Source organism: Chrysochloris asiatica, unplaced genomic scaffold (assembly GCF_000296735.1).
Source record: "Chrysochloris asiatica unplaced genomic scaffold, ChrAsi1.0 scaffold00096, whole genome shotgun sequence".
NCBI lineage: Eukaryota > Metazoa > Chordata > Mammalia > Afrosoricida > Chrysochloridae > Chrysochloris > Chrysochloris asiatica.
Window position 1 is genome coordinate 6,968,334 of NW_006408614.1, and position 17,499 is coordinate 6,985,832.

General features: G+C 49.2%; 1 protein-coding gene across 1 annotated transcript in view; it reads left to right on the plus strand.

Moving 5' to 3' along the window:
- The first annotated feature begins 7,772 nt into the window (after positions 1-7,772).
- The window catches only part of SH3BP4 (SH3-domain binding protein 4), a 32,254-nt gene continuing 22,527 nt past the window's right edge, over positions 7,773-17,499 (plus strand). The window contains exon 1 of the mRNA XM_006866770.1: positions 7,773-7,890. Within this exon, the coding sequence (XP_006866832.1) occupies positions 7,773-7,890 (118 nt within the window). The remainder of the gene's footprint in view (positions 7,891-17,499) is intronic.

Sequence of the window (17,499 nt, forward strand, 5' to 3'; positions counted from 1 at the left end):
TGACGAAATCACATGACACTCCAGAAATTATCTGCAACAGGGAGAGTGAGTCACCCTAAACCAAGCATAGGAATCACCCGGGAGGAACCAGCCAGTGTTTGCTCTTGGTTCTCTCTCCCTTGGCCCCTCTGTGGGGGACGCTCATAACTGCAGACTGGGGTGGGGGGTGGGACACTGGGCTGTCTGATTCCTGCCCTGGAGCCCCGTGGAGGGTCATCTCCCCCCTCAGATACCCTGTTACGTGCCTGTGTGTTGTCTGACTTTGCTGGTTTCTTAGTTGTTCCTTAGGGCAGAGTGTTGGGGGGGCCTCGGGGAGGGCAGGGCTCCAAGCCAGCTCCTGTATCCTGTAAATACTGTCTGTAAACCCATGTGGTCTATTCAGAGGGAACCTAGTTCCTGAGAAGAAGCTAGAAGCAGGGTCTGTTTTCTCAAAATGCAGTGATGGGGCCAGGCTGTCTGGGCCCATTGGGGGTGCCATCGCCCCAGTAACCCACCAGTGTTTTAAGAATATAGTAAACCAGTTTCGGTAAGTTGATTCTGACTCTAGGCAACCCCTTGGTGTCAGAGCAGAACTTTGCTTCACAGCATTGTTTTAGAGGTAGATCTCCAGGACTTTCTTCTGATGCACCTCTGGGTGGACCTGAACTGCCAGCCTTTTGGTTAGCAATTGAGCATGCTAACTGGTTTCTCCACCAGGAACCGTGAGGAAAGAGTCAGCTTATCCCTGCATGTGGCCTGCTGTTATATAAACAAGTCATACCTGCCATCTGGTATCTGTTGGGGAATCTTGCTCCGTAAAGATGGTCCCCTAGGGAGGCCTACCAAGATACTCTGAGTAATTAGTCCTGAAGTGGAACTTGCTCATCTATTCATTGAGCCCCTGCCTTGTCCGATCAGTAGCAACCCAGCCAGGGACAGACAGATGGATTCCCTTGTTCTCCATCTGCAAGTACGTAGGATATGAATGCTTTAAGTGATACGGAGGTGAGGCAGGAGGGGTGGGCATAGGGGTGTGGGCGATCTGTCTCTGCCGTTTTGGTGAAGTGAGACATCCTGTCTAGTGACTAGGGGCAGTGGTGGGGAAGAAGGAAGGTTTCCAGGTTGCAGGTGCAGACCTGGGGTAGGAGGGGCCTGTGTCTAGGGAACAGAAAGAGTGGCCAGGTGGAGGGAGATAGAGAATCTGGAGAGAATGCAGGGGTGGATAAGGTATGGCCTTGAGTAAGGGACCTGGTCTCAGGTCTTCACCCTGTGTTTTGATGGAAGGTGGACCACCAGAGAGCAGAGTTCTGTACATGATGGTGGCTTACAGGGTCAGAGCTGGAACGTTCCGGAACAAGTGGGGGAGATGGAGAGGGCTGAGGCTTTGTGGCTGGGACGAGTGGCACTGCCGTGGAGCACTGCTAAAGATGGGTGTGGAGTGGGGTTGGGATGTGGGAACTTGGAGAGGAACCAGCAGGAGTAGTTGGACATTCTAGGTCCAAGTCTAGTGTCCACCTGCTATTGAAACCCAAGACTGTGGAGGGGTCGCGGAGAAGAGATGTGGTGAGGGCTGGCATTTCAGGCATGGAGTTAGGAGGCTGGGGTAAGCAGCCAAGGTGGACTGGGAGGAAGAATAAGGGAAGGCGGATCATGGGTGGGTGAGAGAAGATGTGTAGGTCTCTTCCTTGTTGTTGTTGTTAAGTGCCATCTCATAACGACCCTGTATAGCATTTCCGAGGTGAGCTTGAACCATCGACCATGTAGTTCAAACCGATTTTGTAGTCCAGTGCATTAGCCCACGGCGCCACACCAGGACTCCAGGTGTACTTACTGGAATAAATGTCATGGATTTGGGCCCCACAGCTTTCCAGGGCTCCTGTGTATCGGACCCAGGAGTCCTGGTAATTGGTGGTGACTGGAGCAGCCTGAAGGAGTCCTAGTGGCTAAGCGAAAGGTCAGTGGTTCCAACCCACCATCCGCTTCCTTGGAGAAAGAGGAGGCTATCTTCAGTAAAAGATGCACAGGCTCTGAAGCCCTACAGAGCAGCTCTGGGTCAGGATGACTCCAGACCGATTGGACGGCAGTAGATTTGGGCCTTGAAATGAGTTCTCTGAGTCCAAGTTGATCCGGAATCACAGCGACTGTCAGACCTTGGGGGTGCTGAGAGTCTTCTCTTTCTCCCAAGTAGCAGCTAGTGGGTTTGAACTGCTAACCTTGCAGTTAGCAGCTCAACGCTTAACTCACTCCGCCACCTGCTGTGGAGCTAGTTCCGACTCATAGCGACCCTGTGTAGGTCTTCTGAGGCTATAAATCGTTACAGGTACGGAAAGACTCATCTTTGTCCTGAAGAACTCCTGGTAGATTTGAACTGCTGACATTGCAGTTACCAGCCCTGCTTGTAACACATCACCAGGACTCCTCAGCATGCACTTAAGTAGGAGAAATCATGTAACGAATGAGTCTTCATGGACTCGCCATACAGCAACCGAAGAAATCTGTTCTTTACCCCAAGCTTGCTTTACTAACCGAGCAAGGACTAACTTCAGGACAGGGTGTGGGATTTGAACTCCAGCCACTAGAATTTGACGCTCCAGGACATTGGCTCTACAAATTCCAGGCCAACCCCATGAGTCAGTGTAGTAATTGGAGCACTTTGGAATCGGGGTGGAGCTCTGAGGGCAGGAGAGAGACTGGGGTGATCCTGGAGCCATCGAGAGAGTGAACTACACTACGGAAGGAGCTCCGGAAGCCGTTGAATGGAAACTGCAGAAGCCGAAAGGTGCTGGGCCCAGCTGAGAAGCAGCCAGTGAACAATGTGCTCATTGATTCCTGTGGGGGTAGAGGTAGGTGACACACCTGTAAATACAGGTGAAACCCAGGTCGTGGCTGGCTGGGGAATCTGCACCATGCTGTTTAGGAACAGTAACACCAGCAGGTTTGGGAGCAGGGAGAAACTGCTTTAGGAAAGTCTAGGGCTGACAGGAAGCTGGTACTGGGAAGGATCCGAGCCTACAGCAGTGGGTACTGGGGCCTCCAGCACCCTGTGGGTTTGTAAAGAATTGGTCCGGGAGGTGTTGAGCGGTTTGCCAGGCCCACCGCCTGGCCCATGAGCATATTTGGGAGGAATGATAACGTCTGGTAGACTTGCACGTGGTAAACATCAGAAACTGTCAGCTGCTGGCTCTAGTAACCAGGACACTCTATGGGGGATTTTGTGGGAGCTGCACGAGTCCCCTGTTGTCGCTCTGACTTCCAACAACCCCTAGGGTGTCCTGAGCTGTCATATTTACTGAGCAGGTCTGTTCTCCCCCGGAGCACTGGGTGGGTTCACACCAGCAATCTTGACTCACAACTGCATACTTAACCATTGTGCCACTAGGGCCCTTATGAGCTGCCTAGGGCTACGGGAACAAAGTCCCATAGAGTGGGTGGCTTTACACAGAGATGTCTTATTCTCCCACAGTCTGGGAGTCAGGATTCAGCGCCTTGCTCTTTTTCTCAGTCTGTTCTCAGGAAAGTTCTTCCCTCCTCGATCTCTCAGCTTCAGGCGGCCTCAGGTTTCCCTCTGTTTGTAGCTGTATGTTCACATGTTCCTCTTCTCCCTGTGTCTCGAGCTTTGCTTCTTTCTAAGGACTCCACTCTGATAGGATTAAGACCCTCCCAACTTTGGTAGGACCTCGTATTATAACATCTACAAAAATTGCTCTCAGTCCTCCTGAGGTGGTTGTTGGGTGGTGGTGGTCACTTGGCGTCAAGTGGATTCTGACTTCTGGAGACCACATGGCAGAGTAGACGCGCTCCCTGCGATTTTCAAGGCTGTGACTTTGGGGAAACATACTGCCAGGCCTTTCTTCCGTGGGAACTCTATGTGGGTTTTGAACTGCCAGCCATTCAGTTACCAAAACCAAAACCAAACCTACTGTCCTTTCAGTCGATTCCTGCTCATAGAGACCTTGGGGGCACAGTGGGTTAAGTAGTATCGGGCTATTAACCACAAGGCCGGTAGTTCAAACCCACCAGCCACTCTGTGGGAGAAAGATGAGGCTGTCTGCTCCCATAAAGAGCAGTTCGACCCTTTACTATAGGGTCACAGAGCGGTAGCATCCAAGAGTTTATATGTCTCTAGCACCCTGGGGGCCAGGACTTGAGCCTGTCTTTGCCGGGAGACTTGCTCCAGTCTGGAACAGGACCCAGCAAGGGGAGTGGAACAGAAGAGGCGTTGTGCTGGTGGACTCAGGGTGAGTTTGGGAAAGAGGTCCCCAGAAGGAGATTGATTTGAGGGGGTCATACCTCATCTTAACGGTCAGAAGGGGGAAGAGGAAGCATTGTACAGCCAGCTGGTGTCTGATGACCCTTCACAAACTGTGTTTTTTAACAATTGGAGGCTTGTGCCCCGGCTGTAAACAGCAGCTCTAGCAATCCCGGTTTTCCAACAGTGTGCGCTAGCTTCGTGTCTCTCTGTGTCCCATGAGACCAGTCTTACTGTACTTCACTCTTCCATGACGCGGTTGTACACTTCGTAGCCGGTCGTAGAATGTCAACATCACCTTTATAAAGCACCCAGGAAACTGAAGAGCCATGAGACTGGCTTTATCGCCCTGTCTGCACCCAAACGCACAGCATCTCTGAGGTCTACCTGCAGGTGGACAGGGGAGGAGAGAGAACAGAGGTCCAGGTGGAGGGACAGAGACAACTTTACTAGACATCAGATTCTGGCGTCCAGGGGCCGTGCAGCTTGAAGGGTGCCTGGCTTTCAACTTGCTCTCTGCATGCATCTGGGTGGGCGCCTCAGGCATGGCCCCCACAGGGGTAAATTCCCTGGACTGTCCTCACTGGTGCTGAAAGAACAGCCATTTGGAGGACTGAAAGGACTGGGGACAAGAAGCCCTAGTGCCCACTGCCCACTTCAGTGCCCTGAGGAGAGTAGGGAGGGGAGTAAGCACAATCTTGACTGTTCTGAGCCTTGCAGGGAGAGGGGCCTTTATGGTTTTAAAAGGACTGCAGGTCTTTTATGGAGTCATGGTGTGGCACTGCAAGGTAATGTGCGGGACTCAAGGTCAGTTTAAACGGCAAGGTTAGCAGTTCAAATCCACCAGCTACTTCTCGGAAACCCTATACAGAAACGCTGTGCGTTAGAACTGACTTATTGGCACTTAACATCAACAACAATCAGGTCTCTTAATGTTGTTATTGTTAGGTGCCAACAAGTAAGGACCCCCATGGACCACAGACTGAAACACCACCCGGATGGCACAAGTCTGTCCATTCAATCTTTGCAGCCTCTGTGTCAATCCATCTCATTGGATGTCTTGCTTTTTTTCTCTGACCCCTCACTTGACCAAGCATGATGTCCTTTTTCAGGGGACTGGTCTCTCCTGATCACATGTCTGATGTATATGAGATAAAGTCCTGCCATCTGTATTGCTTAGGAACATTCTGGCCGTACTCTTTTCCAACACAGATTTATTTGTTTTTCTGGCAGTCTGTGATAGATTCAGTATTCTTAGCCAATATCATCATTCAAATGCAGTGATTCTTCTCCAGTCTTCCTTATTCCTTTTCCAGCTTTGGCATACATTTGGCCAGCAATTGAAAATATAGTGGCTTGTGTCTGGCACACCTTAGTCCTCAAAGTGGCATCTTTGAAAGACTTCTAAAATACTCAGAATCTTAGGTAAGATTGTTTATTTTTACATTTGAAACCCCACCGGCAAAAACTAGGTATAAGCACAAAATTATCAAATGCTCCCTCCCCACCCACACACAGATGCACCCCTTTTTCCGCTGTGTGGATTTCCGTATCATCTCCTCACAAGAATTCAGTGTAGCATCATTCCCTTTCCGAGTTATTGATGAACTCATCCTGAGAAGCCAAGAGCTAGTCCTTGTCTGCAGGCTCATTCTGATTGGGAGAGTGTTACTTGTGTCCAAAAGGCTGGAGGTTCAAATCTACCCAGGAGCACTTCGGAAGAAAGGTCTGGCAATCTACTTACCAAAACTCAGCCCTTAAAAACCCTGCGGAGCACAGTTCTCCTCTGAATCACAGATTCTCCATGAGTAGGGGTAGTGATTCGTTGGCCAGTGGCGTTTTTTAGTATCCGGGGGTGGGGGTTGTGCTCTGAAAGTTGCCTGGCCCACAGTAGAGCACTGTGTCTTGAGTAATGACAGTCTTCTGTGTCCAGCTGCCTACATAGCCCTGTCCAGGCATAGCCACCCCATTCCTTCTGACAAGGGCCAGTTATACCCCAGCTTGTGGTTGTATGGTTGTGAAGTTGTGACTCATAGGGACTCTCCTTATAGAGTTTCTGAGGAGCAACTGGTGGGTTTGAACTGCCAACCTTGTGGTTAGCAGTCCGGTGCTTATCCAACAGTGCCCTGTAGGGTTCCTATAAGCCGGAATCGACTGGCAGTGGATTTCGTTTCTGCTTGTATCCAACACCCTTGTTATTGTAGTGTTGTATCTATAATAGTATTTATGTCCATTCCCTTTCATTCTCAGATTGCCTATGTCTTCCTCAGCCTTCATCACTCTTCTGCCAACCTCCTTCTTGTATATTGCCTTCCTTGGCATTGAGTGTAACCTTTTTGGAAGCAGATCAGTAGAACTGCACTCTGTAGGGTTTTCAGTAGCTGATTCTTGTTGTTTGGGGACGTAAATTGCCAGGCCTTTCTTCTGAGGTACCTTTGGCTAGATTTGAACTTGAAATGTTTAGGTTAGCAGCCAAGTGTGTTAACCGTTTGTACCACTGATCTCCAGAACCACCATGTGCCTAAGCCCTGTGTGCGCCTCCAAGAAAAAGCAGTGGGACGGGTAACTCTGTGTTCTGGCCACCCACTGCTTCTGAGAACACCAAACCAACCTTTGACCATCGAGTTGATTCTGACTCACAGCTGCTCTGCAGAGGATTTCCAAAGCTGGAAATCTTTACGGCCAGAAGACAACTTCCTTCCTTTGTCTCCTAAGGAGCAGCTGGTGGGATTGAACTGCCAACCTTGCAGTGAGCAGTCTAGTGCTTACCCTACAATGCCACCAGGGTATCTGAGTGAGAGCGCAGTGGGTCATAAACACTCCAGGGATCGATGGGTATACGTCGCATGGGGAATACCTTCCATATTGAGACAGTCACTTGTGTGCTAATGTATTATTGGCTGTTCATTTGGGCTCCAAGGGGGATTTAAGGAGAATGGGGGCAGGGAGCAAGCACCGTGGTTTCCTAACTGACCCCCAAACCCCACTGCTTGGGGGCCATGAAAGAGGCGCTGTTCTGAGAGCTGCCCCCTCGGGGTTCCCCCCATGAGACCAGCCATTATCCAGGAAGACGCAGACGGGGTTTTCTCTTCCTGGGCCCAGAGCAGGCTGTGTGCACTGTACAAACCCCATCTGTCCTCCTCTCAGACTGTAATGAATGGGCTGCCCAGGTGCTGGAAGAATCCCGCACAAACCCCATTGTGCCCCAGGAAGAGGGAGTGCAGACCCCAGACTAGCAAACACTGTGGAGCTGTGTGTGCCCAGGGCACTGGGCAGCGGGTACTGCCCACCTCTCAGGACAAATGAATGGGGCTCCATTGGCCCGTCCTCTGGAAAAAAGAGGATTCCCACTGCCCAATCAGATGTCTGGCCGGCCCATCATGCTTCCCCGGCTCACAGGACATGCCTTTCCCCTCCTCCCTTTAGGAAGAGGCCCGACGCCCGGTTGATACCACGGTGAGGCTCACTTGCTTCCTCAACGGCTGGAGTGACTGAAGGAAGAAATGATACCGTAGTGCTTCTTCACCAACCAGAACGCTCCAAGATGGCAGCTCAGCGGATCCGAGCTGCCAACTCCAGTGGCCTCCCGCGCTGCAAGTCTGAGGGGACCCTGATCGACCTAAGCCAGGGGTTTTCAGAGACGAGCTTTAACGACGTCAAAGGTGAGCCTCTGGGGATGGAGTCCTAGTGGTGCAGTGGCCAAGTGATTGGCTGCTAGCCAAAGGTCGGCGGTTCAAAACCACCAACTGCTCTGTGGGATGAAGATGAGGCAATGTACTCTGGGAAAGATGACAGGTTTAGGAACACAATAAGGTCGCCCCTATAGGGTCGTTAGGAGATGGAACCAGCTCAATGTCATGTGTTTGGTTTTGGTTTTATTTTAAAACCCGGGAACTTTCCTACATAAAAGGCTGCCAAATTAGCATTCAGATGATGAAATTTTTTATACTCTCAATTAAGCGTTTGGACAGTAACCATTTCTCTTGTTTTGTTGGAACATGTTATGAATGTTCCTTAGTCATGAAACCCCACTGTAATAAGGAAGTAAGTTTACGTTCTCTTTTCATGAGTTTGGTAACAGTAAGGTAGAGGGTACGAATGTTACAGAAAGGGAAGACAGGTATATACATCAGATCCTGAGAACTACTTCCCCACTGCCATTCATCGATTCCGATAGACACACAGCAACCCTATAGGACATAGGGGGGCTGGCCCTGGGGGATTCCAAGGCTGGGTAAGGTGGAGGGTCAGAGAAAAAGAGGAAGACCCCTAACAAGATGGATTGGCCAGGTGGCATCATTGATGGACTCAAGTGTGGCAGCAGTAATGAGGTTGGCCCAGGATCGGACATTGTTTCATTCTGTTGTGCATGGGGTCGCTATGAGTCGGTTCCGACTCGATGGCCCCTGACAACAACAACAACATATCTGTACAGAAGCCTCATCTTTCTCCTAAGGAGCAACTGGTGGGTTCAAGCCTCTGACCTTTTAATCAGCAGCCAAGCATTTAACCACTGCGCCATCAGGATCCCTTAACTGCAAGTATTAGGAGTCACAGTGCATACTATTGGTGATCCCTGGGTGGCACAATAGGGTTAGACTCAACTGGTAATGTAAAGATTGGCTGTTCGAACCCACCCAGAGGAACCTCAGAAGGAAGACCTGGAGATCTGCTTCAGTAATGATGAGAGCCAAGCAAACTCTACAGAGTAGTTCTGCTCTGTAACACTTGGAGTCGCCATACGTTAGAATCAACAGCACGTTTAGATTTTTGTTGTTGTTGTTGTTGTTGTTGTACACCCAGCACCCTAACAGCAGTAACATCATCTTTCCTTGGTGCCGTCAGCCCCCTCACCAAGTAGGTGCTAAATAAATGTTCATTAAACTCAGTGAGTAAAAGCAGCCTTCTACTCGATGTACAATGGACTGAACATTAGACCCTTGTGTTTCTCTCTTTCCAGTTGATCTGTTCTCCCTCTCCTTTTCCACTGCCCCCAGTCTCAGCAGCATGAGAGAGCGGTTTCTACGCTGTCCCAACGGCAGTGAGCTTGGTTTGCATAGCCTTCCCCTGTGCTGTCTGCTTTATGCTTACAACTCTGAGCAGTGCCTTAAATGTTCTTTTGAAACGAAGAGGCAAGTTGAAGGACTCTTGAGACTGTATTAGGCCCAGAGTTGTGGTGAACAATAAACGGATTATTTTTCATATTCTGGTCATGAGCAATTGCTTTCTTATGTTATAACCCAACTCATTGGGTCAGGGCTGAGAATTAGGTGTAAATGGCATGGTTTGGTTGGGGTCCTAAAACAATTTACTGAGAGCTGGATTTTTAAAATGACAAGGTCCCCAAAGAAGAAACTTGTCTATGAGACTATAGTCTGTCTGTATAAATCATGCCAGCCGACTTTGAGACCAGAAGAACTAGATGGTGCCCAACCATCAACACTGACCACTCCCACCAGGGACACAGTAGATGTTCCCAGGTAGAAGGGGAGGAAAATGTAGGACTGAACTAAAAAAAAAATTAAACTCCTAAAAAAAAAAAGATCAAATTTACTTGACTGGAAGAAACTAGAGGGACCCCTGAAACTACTGCTCTGGGATACCCTTTAAGCCTGGAATGCAAACCGCTCCTGGAGGTCACCAGCAGCCGAGTGGCTCATAAAATAAGTAATCTCACTCGTGACTCATGAGTTCTTGTAAACAATCATTTCAGTGAGATGTGAAGGCCAACATTTACCCTAGATCAAAGATGACAAGGTTAGAGGGGAGCAAGGACGAGGAATGGAAACAGAGCACGGATTTAGAAATAATGAGACCGCTGACACATGGTGAAAAGTGTAATCCATCTTTCTGTCAGGTGTAATTCATAGAACCCAGTCCTACTCATAGCAACCCTGTGTAGGGCTTCTGAGACTGGGGACTTTTCTGGAAACAGTCTCATCTGTCTCCTGAGGAGATGCGAGTGGGTTTGAACTGACAGCTTTGTGGGGAGCAATCCAGTGTTTATCCTACAACCACCCCACAATGCATAGTGATCCTGTATGGGGTTCCTGAGATGTAAACTTTTCCAGGAACAGACAAGTCTCATCTTTCTCCCGGGGAGCCACTGGTGGGCTGGAACTGACAACCTTGTGAGGAATGTTCTAGTACTTATCCTACAGCATGCATATTGTTGTTGTGAAATGCCGTCAAATTGGTTCTGACTCATAGTGACTCATAGTATAGGATTTCTGAGCAGCAGCTGGTGGGTTTGAACTACTGACCTTGTGGTTCGCAGTTCAGTGCCACCAAGGGTCCTTGAATAAGATGGATTGGAATTGTTAAGTGAAATGTAATTTGCTTTGTAAATTATCTGGGAGTAAATATGAGTCATTCTTCCTAAAAGGAAACCGGCTGGGGGAGCAGACAGACAAGACAGCCTGGATTGTGAGACGCTAGTACGGGTGGCCTTCCAGTCGACCACGTGTGTGTTCCCTAGAGGTTTTAATGGCTGGGTTTTCAGAAGTAGATTACCAGCTTTTTTTTTTCGGAGGTACCTCTAGGCAGACCCTAACCTTCCACCTTCCAGTTAGCAGCGGAACACGTTAACCGTTTTTATCACCCAGGGACTCCAAAAAAAACAGCTGACAAGAAGTCAGCTCTCGACTCAATGTGACTGCATGTGTGTCAGAGTAATGACTGACTTTACTTCCAGGTCCCTCTGGCTGGACTCGAATCTGTAACCTTTGGGCTCGCAGCTGAGTGTGCTGTTAGCTCCTCCCAGGATGAGTCCATCAGTGAATCTGTGGAAGAGGGGTGGTGGGTGAGATTATGAAGCTCTGACATGTCACAGGTATCCAGCATGTGCCCCAAGACCCCAGGACTCTTCGACCGAGAGGCAGGGGGATAAGCCGACTGGGCTGGGGGTTATTCTAGTCCAAGTATCTGCTGTGAAATCTCTGGTTGCCACCCACTTTTTTTGACCTGCATAAGAACGTAGGGACCCCCGCCAACCCACCCACTGCCAATGAGTTGATTCCAACTCATAGACCCTGTTTTAGGGTTTCTGAAGCTGTAAATAATTTTTCTCCCTCAGAGCAGCTGGTGGGCTTGACTGCTGACCTTGCTGTTAACAGTCCAGTGCTTATCCATTATTCAGCACACTGATCTTGACATACAGGGAGTCTTTTTATATTAAGATCAAGGTAGCTGTGAATGTGGGCAACATTCCAGAATTCAGGAAGATGGCATTAGATGGGGCTTTCCCGGCATTTGATTTGCTGGAAGCCTAGCGGCTGATGGAACGCCACCCGGGCGGGGGGAGTTCCACCACAGTCTGTCCATGGGGGTCCCCATGGGGACAGAGGGCTGGATCCCCCTGGCTCAGGCTGACCCTGGAGTGAAGCATATTACAGCTTCTGTTCTGAAGAGAGTCCGTGGAATGTTCAGTGAAGACTATTTTTATGCAGTCTCTAGTCATTTACAGAGATACGTTTTCTTAGACCGTGTGCAAAGCTTGCTTAATTGCTTTGTTTAAAACATTTTTTAAAGCATTACTGTAAGGGAATTATTCCTGGGGACATAATAAGAATATAACCTTTGAGGGATTCTAACATGATTTTAATGGCTGACAAGCTTTCTGTAATTTCCATTTGGTTTTAGTGTGGCCCGGTGGTGAATCACTGAGCTGCTAACCAAAAGGTACGGGGTTCAAATCCACTGCTTCTGTAAAGATTGATGGCCTCGAAAACTCTTTGGGGCAGTTCTACCCTGTCTTTACAGAGTCCTTATGACTTGGAGTCCTGGTGTGGGGCTATAGGATTGGCACTGGACTCCTAACCTCAAGGTTGGCAATTCAAACCTCCTAGCCACTCCGTGGAAACCCTATCAGAGACACTGTGAGTTGGAACCAACTCCACGGCACTTAACAACAACATGGCTCAGAACTGACTCAGTGGCAGCGGTTTGGGGATTTTTTTGGTTTTATGTCAAACTGGAGACATCGTGACTTGTAAACAGAATGAAAACCATCTGCCATCAAGAGGATTACAACTCACTCACGGGACCCCCTCAGTGTATCAGAACAGAACTATGCTCCAGGGGGCTTTCGGTGGCTGAGTTTTCAGAAGAAGATCACCAGGTCTTTCTTCTGAGGTGCCTCTGGGTGGACTCGAACCCCCAATGCATTCACTATTAACACCTAGAAACTCCCGGGGCGACAGAGAGGAGCTTCCTACTCAGTCCGCCTGTCTCCTTTCTTTGTAGCCTTCCAACAAGGCCGTTTCTCTTAGTTTTCTGTTTGTATTCCCTCCCAGCCCTGAAAGCATTGGGTGACTTGTCTATGTTGCCATTGTTGAAGTAAAAACGACAAGGTGGAAGCTTCTGATCTCCTTAACTTCACAATGCTTGAGGAGGATCTAGACCAACAACCCAAGGCTGATTCCCACGAGGCCGAGCTCAGACATGCCTCTGCCCTCCGGCCTGTTTACCAGTTCTCACACCGACCCTTCCTCCCATGACACTCAGTTTCTCTGCTGGGTCCCTCGTTCCTGGCGATGGCCACACAAACTCCATAGCCCATACTGATAATCAGGAGTGTGTTAGAAAGCAGTAGGTTAAAATCTGGGATTAGAAAAGATTCAGAGTTCATCTGTTCATCAGCACAGCCTCTTCCCAGTGCCCGCAGGCAGGCCTCTCTCGGGCCCCTGTTCTGCTAAGGTACCTGTGTCAAGGCTTGTTCAGTGCAGATGATAAGCTCCCAGAGGCACCCCAGTCTGCACTCAGCTCTGCTCCAGGGTTGGCAGGAGGAACCCCATTCCACCAGCAAACCTCCTGCCTGAGGCACTCCGCTTTCTCACTTCATGGACCCAGAATCTCAGCATCCATCTCCCACCTGTCTCGGAATCACAGTGGTTCCCAGTGCAGAGACCCCGGACCTGAAGGACACACTTCACTCCTGGTTCGTGTTTCCCTAGTGGTCGTGAGATTCTTTATCTGCCTCTGGGATGGCAAAACAGAACCATTCCTTATATTAAACTTCCATACACCATTTTTGGAGTCCTGGTGTGGCACTGTGTGCCAGACTGCAAAGCTGTTTGAACTGTAAGGTCGGTGGTTCAAGCTCATCAGCTGCTCCTTGGAAACCCTCTACAGGGTTGCTGTGGGTCGGAACCGACTCGACGGCATTTAACAACAACCAACACCTTTTTTGGAATCCTGGTGTGTCGTGGTAGGATAAGCACTGGACTGTTAAACCCTAAGGTTGGTGATTCAAACCCAGCAGCTGCTCCTTGGAACCTATATACAGGCTGGTGCTGTGAGTCAGAACCAACGCAACACTTAACAACAACAACAGCACCTCACTTGCACGGTCCCACCCCATCCTCTGGAGTCCTGGTGTAGCTCTGTGGATTAATGTACTGGGCTGCAAAATCCATTTGAACTGCAAGATCAGCAGTTCAAGTTCACCAACAGCTCCTCAGAAACCCTATCCAGGGTCACTATGGATCGGAACACACTCGACGGCACTTTACAATTCCATCCTTTGGTGGGAGTTACAAAGACCCTGGCTAGAAGGATCATATTAAATCATTCACGGCACCACAGTGCAGCCAACAGGCAGAGCCAGGGGGGATTCTAACTGCCTTTGACCAATCCCTCACTTGGTTTCATGTATACAGGGGGGCTTCAAAAGTTTGTAGGAACATTCCAGGATATTGTCATTCCATTTCTCCATGACCTTGTTGAAGTGTCCTCTTGTGGCCTTTCTAGGTTTTAAGTGATCACTTAGTGTGTGCGTGTTTATTGAGCACCTGCTATGTGCCGGGCAGTGAGCAGAAACAGACTACATGCAGCCCATCTTCTAGTGGGGATACGAACTCCTCCCCCCAAAAGCCAAAACCAGTCTGTAAGGTACTTGGTAGATTGGCTGGCGGTTTAGGAAAGGGACCTGGGTTTTCACACAACACCTGGTGAGTCCCTACCTAGTGCCAAGTGCCTGTTAACCCTTTTCAGCCTTATGCCACCTTATCCACACCATGGCTCGTTGAGAAGCCGTCTTCTTGCCCATCCTGCCCAGAGCAGATGGACACAGAGCCTGGATCCGAGCCTAGGTCTTGTGATCTGGGTCATGAATGGTCTTTGCTAGCTCGGGCCGCTCCAACAGAACGCCACAGGTGGGGGGTTTTAGGGACAGGAATGGATTCCTTCACAGTTTGGAGGCACCACGTCCAAGTCAGAGCACTCGTTCTAGAGCAAGGCCATTCTGTGTCTCTCTGAGCGTCCAGTAGCCCCGGATAGTGAAGCACTGAGACTCCACAGTCTCTCAGCGTCCTTCCTGTGCTGGTGTCTCCCTTGGTCTCGTCTCCCATTTGAGTAGACACCACTGCACAGAGATTAGCATTGTTGTTGTTGTTGTTGTTGTTGTTAAGTGCTGTCTAGTCAATTCCAACCCATAATAACCCTGTATAGGGTTTCCAAGGAGCAGCCGGTAAGCTTGAACCACCAACCTTGCAGTTCAAACGACTTTGTGGTCTGATGCATTAACCCACAGCGCCACACCAAGACTAGAACTCACCTATTCTGGTATGATCTCATCAACATCTAAACCACTAACACTCCTATTTCCAAACAGGGTCATACTTCCAAGGACACGTTTGGGATGCCACTTTTGGGAGGACACAGTTCACTCCATTATACTGAATTTCATAGGAGGGTGGTAGGTGATGGTCATGAAGGCCCAGGTGTACTTCCTGTCCAGACTCCCTCTGTGAGCTATCGTTGTTAAGGGCCATGGAGTTGGTTCCTACTCACAGCGACCCTGTACAGGGTTTCCGAGGAGCAGCTGGTGGGTTTGAGCTGCCAACCTTGAGGTTCAATCCGACCTTGCAGCCCAGTGCTTATTCAACAATGGCACCGCAGGGCTCTAACCTATTCAGGTAACATGATAGGCTCTTCCTACTTTATTTACTAATTCCCATGACTTCCTCTTAAAAGAGAAACACTGGTAGATGCTATTTTTGGAAGGCCAATGTGGTGGCTTAGGAAAATTAGTTGCTGTTGTTCGGTGCCATCGAGTCAGTGCTGACTCATAGCGACCTTATGTACAACAGAACGAAACACTGCCTGGTCATGGGCCAACTTCACAACTGTTGCCACGCTTGAGCCCATTGATGCTGCCACTTTGCTAATCCATCTCGCTGAGGGGTTTCCTCTTCTTCACTGAACCTCCACCTTAACCAAACATGATATCCTTCTCCAGCGACTGGTCCCTCCTGACAACATGTAAGTAGAGGGTCAGTGAAAAAGGGGAAACCCCTTCCACAAGATGGATCAAGGCGGTGGCAGCAACAATGTCTCAAATATACCAACAATTGTGAAGATGGCACAGGACCGGGCAGTGTTTCATTGTGTTGTACATGGGGTTACTGTGAGTAGGAATGAATTCAACGGCACCCAACAACAACAAAGGGAGCCCAGGTGACTTAGTAATAGTCTAGAAAAGATACATGGGATTCATCTAGAAACCCAATCCTTTTACGCCTTTAAGGAGCCAACTAGAATAGATTTCTTCCGATGGTTTGTTACAGGAAGCCAGAGTCTAAGCAAGCTCTAAGACAAAGAACAATCACTTTGGTGGGAGGGATGCTGGGGAGAAGCCTCTGGGTCTGTTTCCATCTGAGAGAATGTCCTTCAGTCTCTAGTAGCTTTTTATGTACAGAAGAAAGGAAGAAAACACTGAGGTATCTCGTTATACCCATTGCTTTTCAAGCCACACACCTTTTGTTTAGAAGACGTTATCTTTGCCGGGACCATCTCTTGATAGTTTCAAACCAAGTTTCATACATGTAGCTCGACTTCATTTTTTAAAAGGTGGCATTTTACACAGGCAGCTTCAACAGTTGCTCAAAATAGTGGACCAGAACTTAAACCATGGTTTTTCAGGGTCCGCGGAAGGCAGGTTGCCACACAGCTGTTTTGAAGGATCATTTTTAAGCATTTGAAGACATTGGGCCACACACATCTCATGTTACCTAAAAGCACACATTTTGCTGAATAACGGGTTGAGCTTCCCATCCGCGTGCTGCTGTGTTTTGTGAAGTCAGCGCTTGGAGCCAGCTCGCCGGTATGTGTGGTGAAGCAGGTTACTGCAGAGCTTTGCTTCACTCAGAACGTCACTGTGTGTTTGCTAAGTAAACTGCACATGTTCTTTCTAGGAACCGTTCTGGTCAGAAGTTGATTTAATGAAGAATGTTGTGAGTTCCTTCACCCTCCCTGTGATGGGTTGTGGATGGGACCATTGTGACCCATAGTGTTTCATTGGCTGGGTTTTGAAAGTCCATCTCTCGACCTTCTTCATCTGTCTCAGTCTAGACAGTGAGCTCTGTTCAGCACCACAGCGACCTGCAAGTCTTCACTGACCAATGGATGGCAGTTGTGCGTGAGTTCTGTTGGAAGCAAACCCAGCTCTCCTGAGTAAAACGCAACCCAGCCAGCTGCATCAAGTCAGTTCCAACTCATAGTGATGCTATATAGGGTTTCCAAGACTGCTGTAAATCTGATGAAAGCAGAGGACCTCATTGTTCTCCTGCAGAGCAGTCAGTGGATTTGAACTTCCAACCTTGCAGTTAGCAACCCAATGGTTAATCCACAGTGCCACCAGGGCTCCCAAACCACCCACGCCTCATTAGATGAAGATGTTAGCAATGTATGGATGTGCTGAACAGGCTGTTTAATTGGAAAATGACCAAGGGTAGTAAACGGCCTGAAGTCAGTGTTTTCGAGTCCTGGTGTGGCGCTGTGGGATAAGCGTTGTGCTTATAACCACAAGGTAGAGAGTTCAAATCCGCTAGCTGCTCCTCGGAAACCCTCTAGCAGGGTCACTGTGAGTCAGACCTGACTTGATGGCACTTAACAAGTCAGGTAAAGTGCATCCCATATGTCAGTTCGGTGCTCAGCTGCTGACTGAAAGGGTAAAGATTCAGGTTCACTCAGGTACGTCAGAGGAAAGGTCTAGTAATCTGCTTGCAGAAACTCAGCCACTGACAACTACTTGGAATGAGTCTCTACTCTGACACACATGGGCCACCCCCAAGTGGGCATGAAGTCATCGGGAACTGGGGAAGCCTGGGCGGTGACATGGGATTCATAGACCCCTTAGGTAGCCCCTGTTGGGCTTGCTGTCACTGACTGTCTCTTTGTGTTCCTTGCAATGCCTTCCCCCAGTGCCTTGCTCTCACCCACTGTCTCTTTGTGTTCCGTGCAGTGCCTTCCCCCAGTGCCTTGCTCTCACC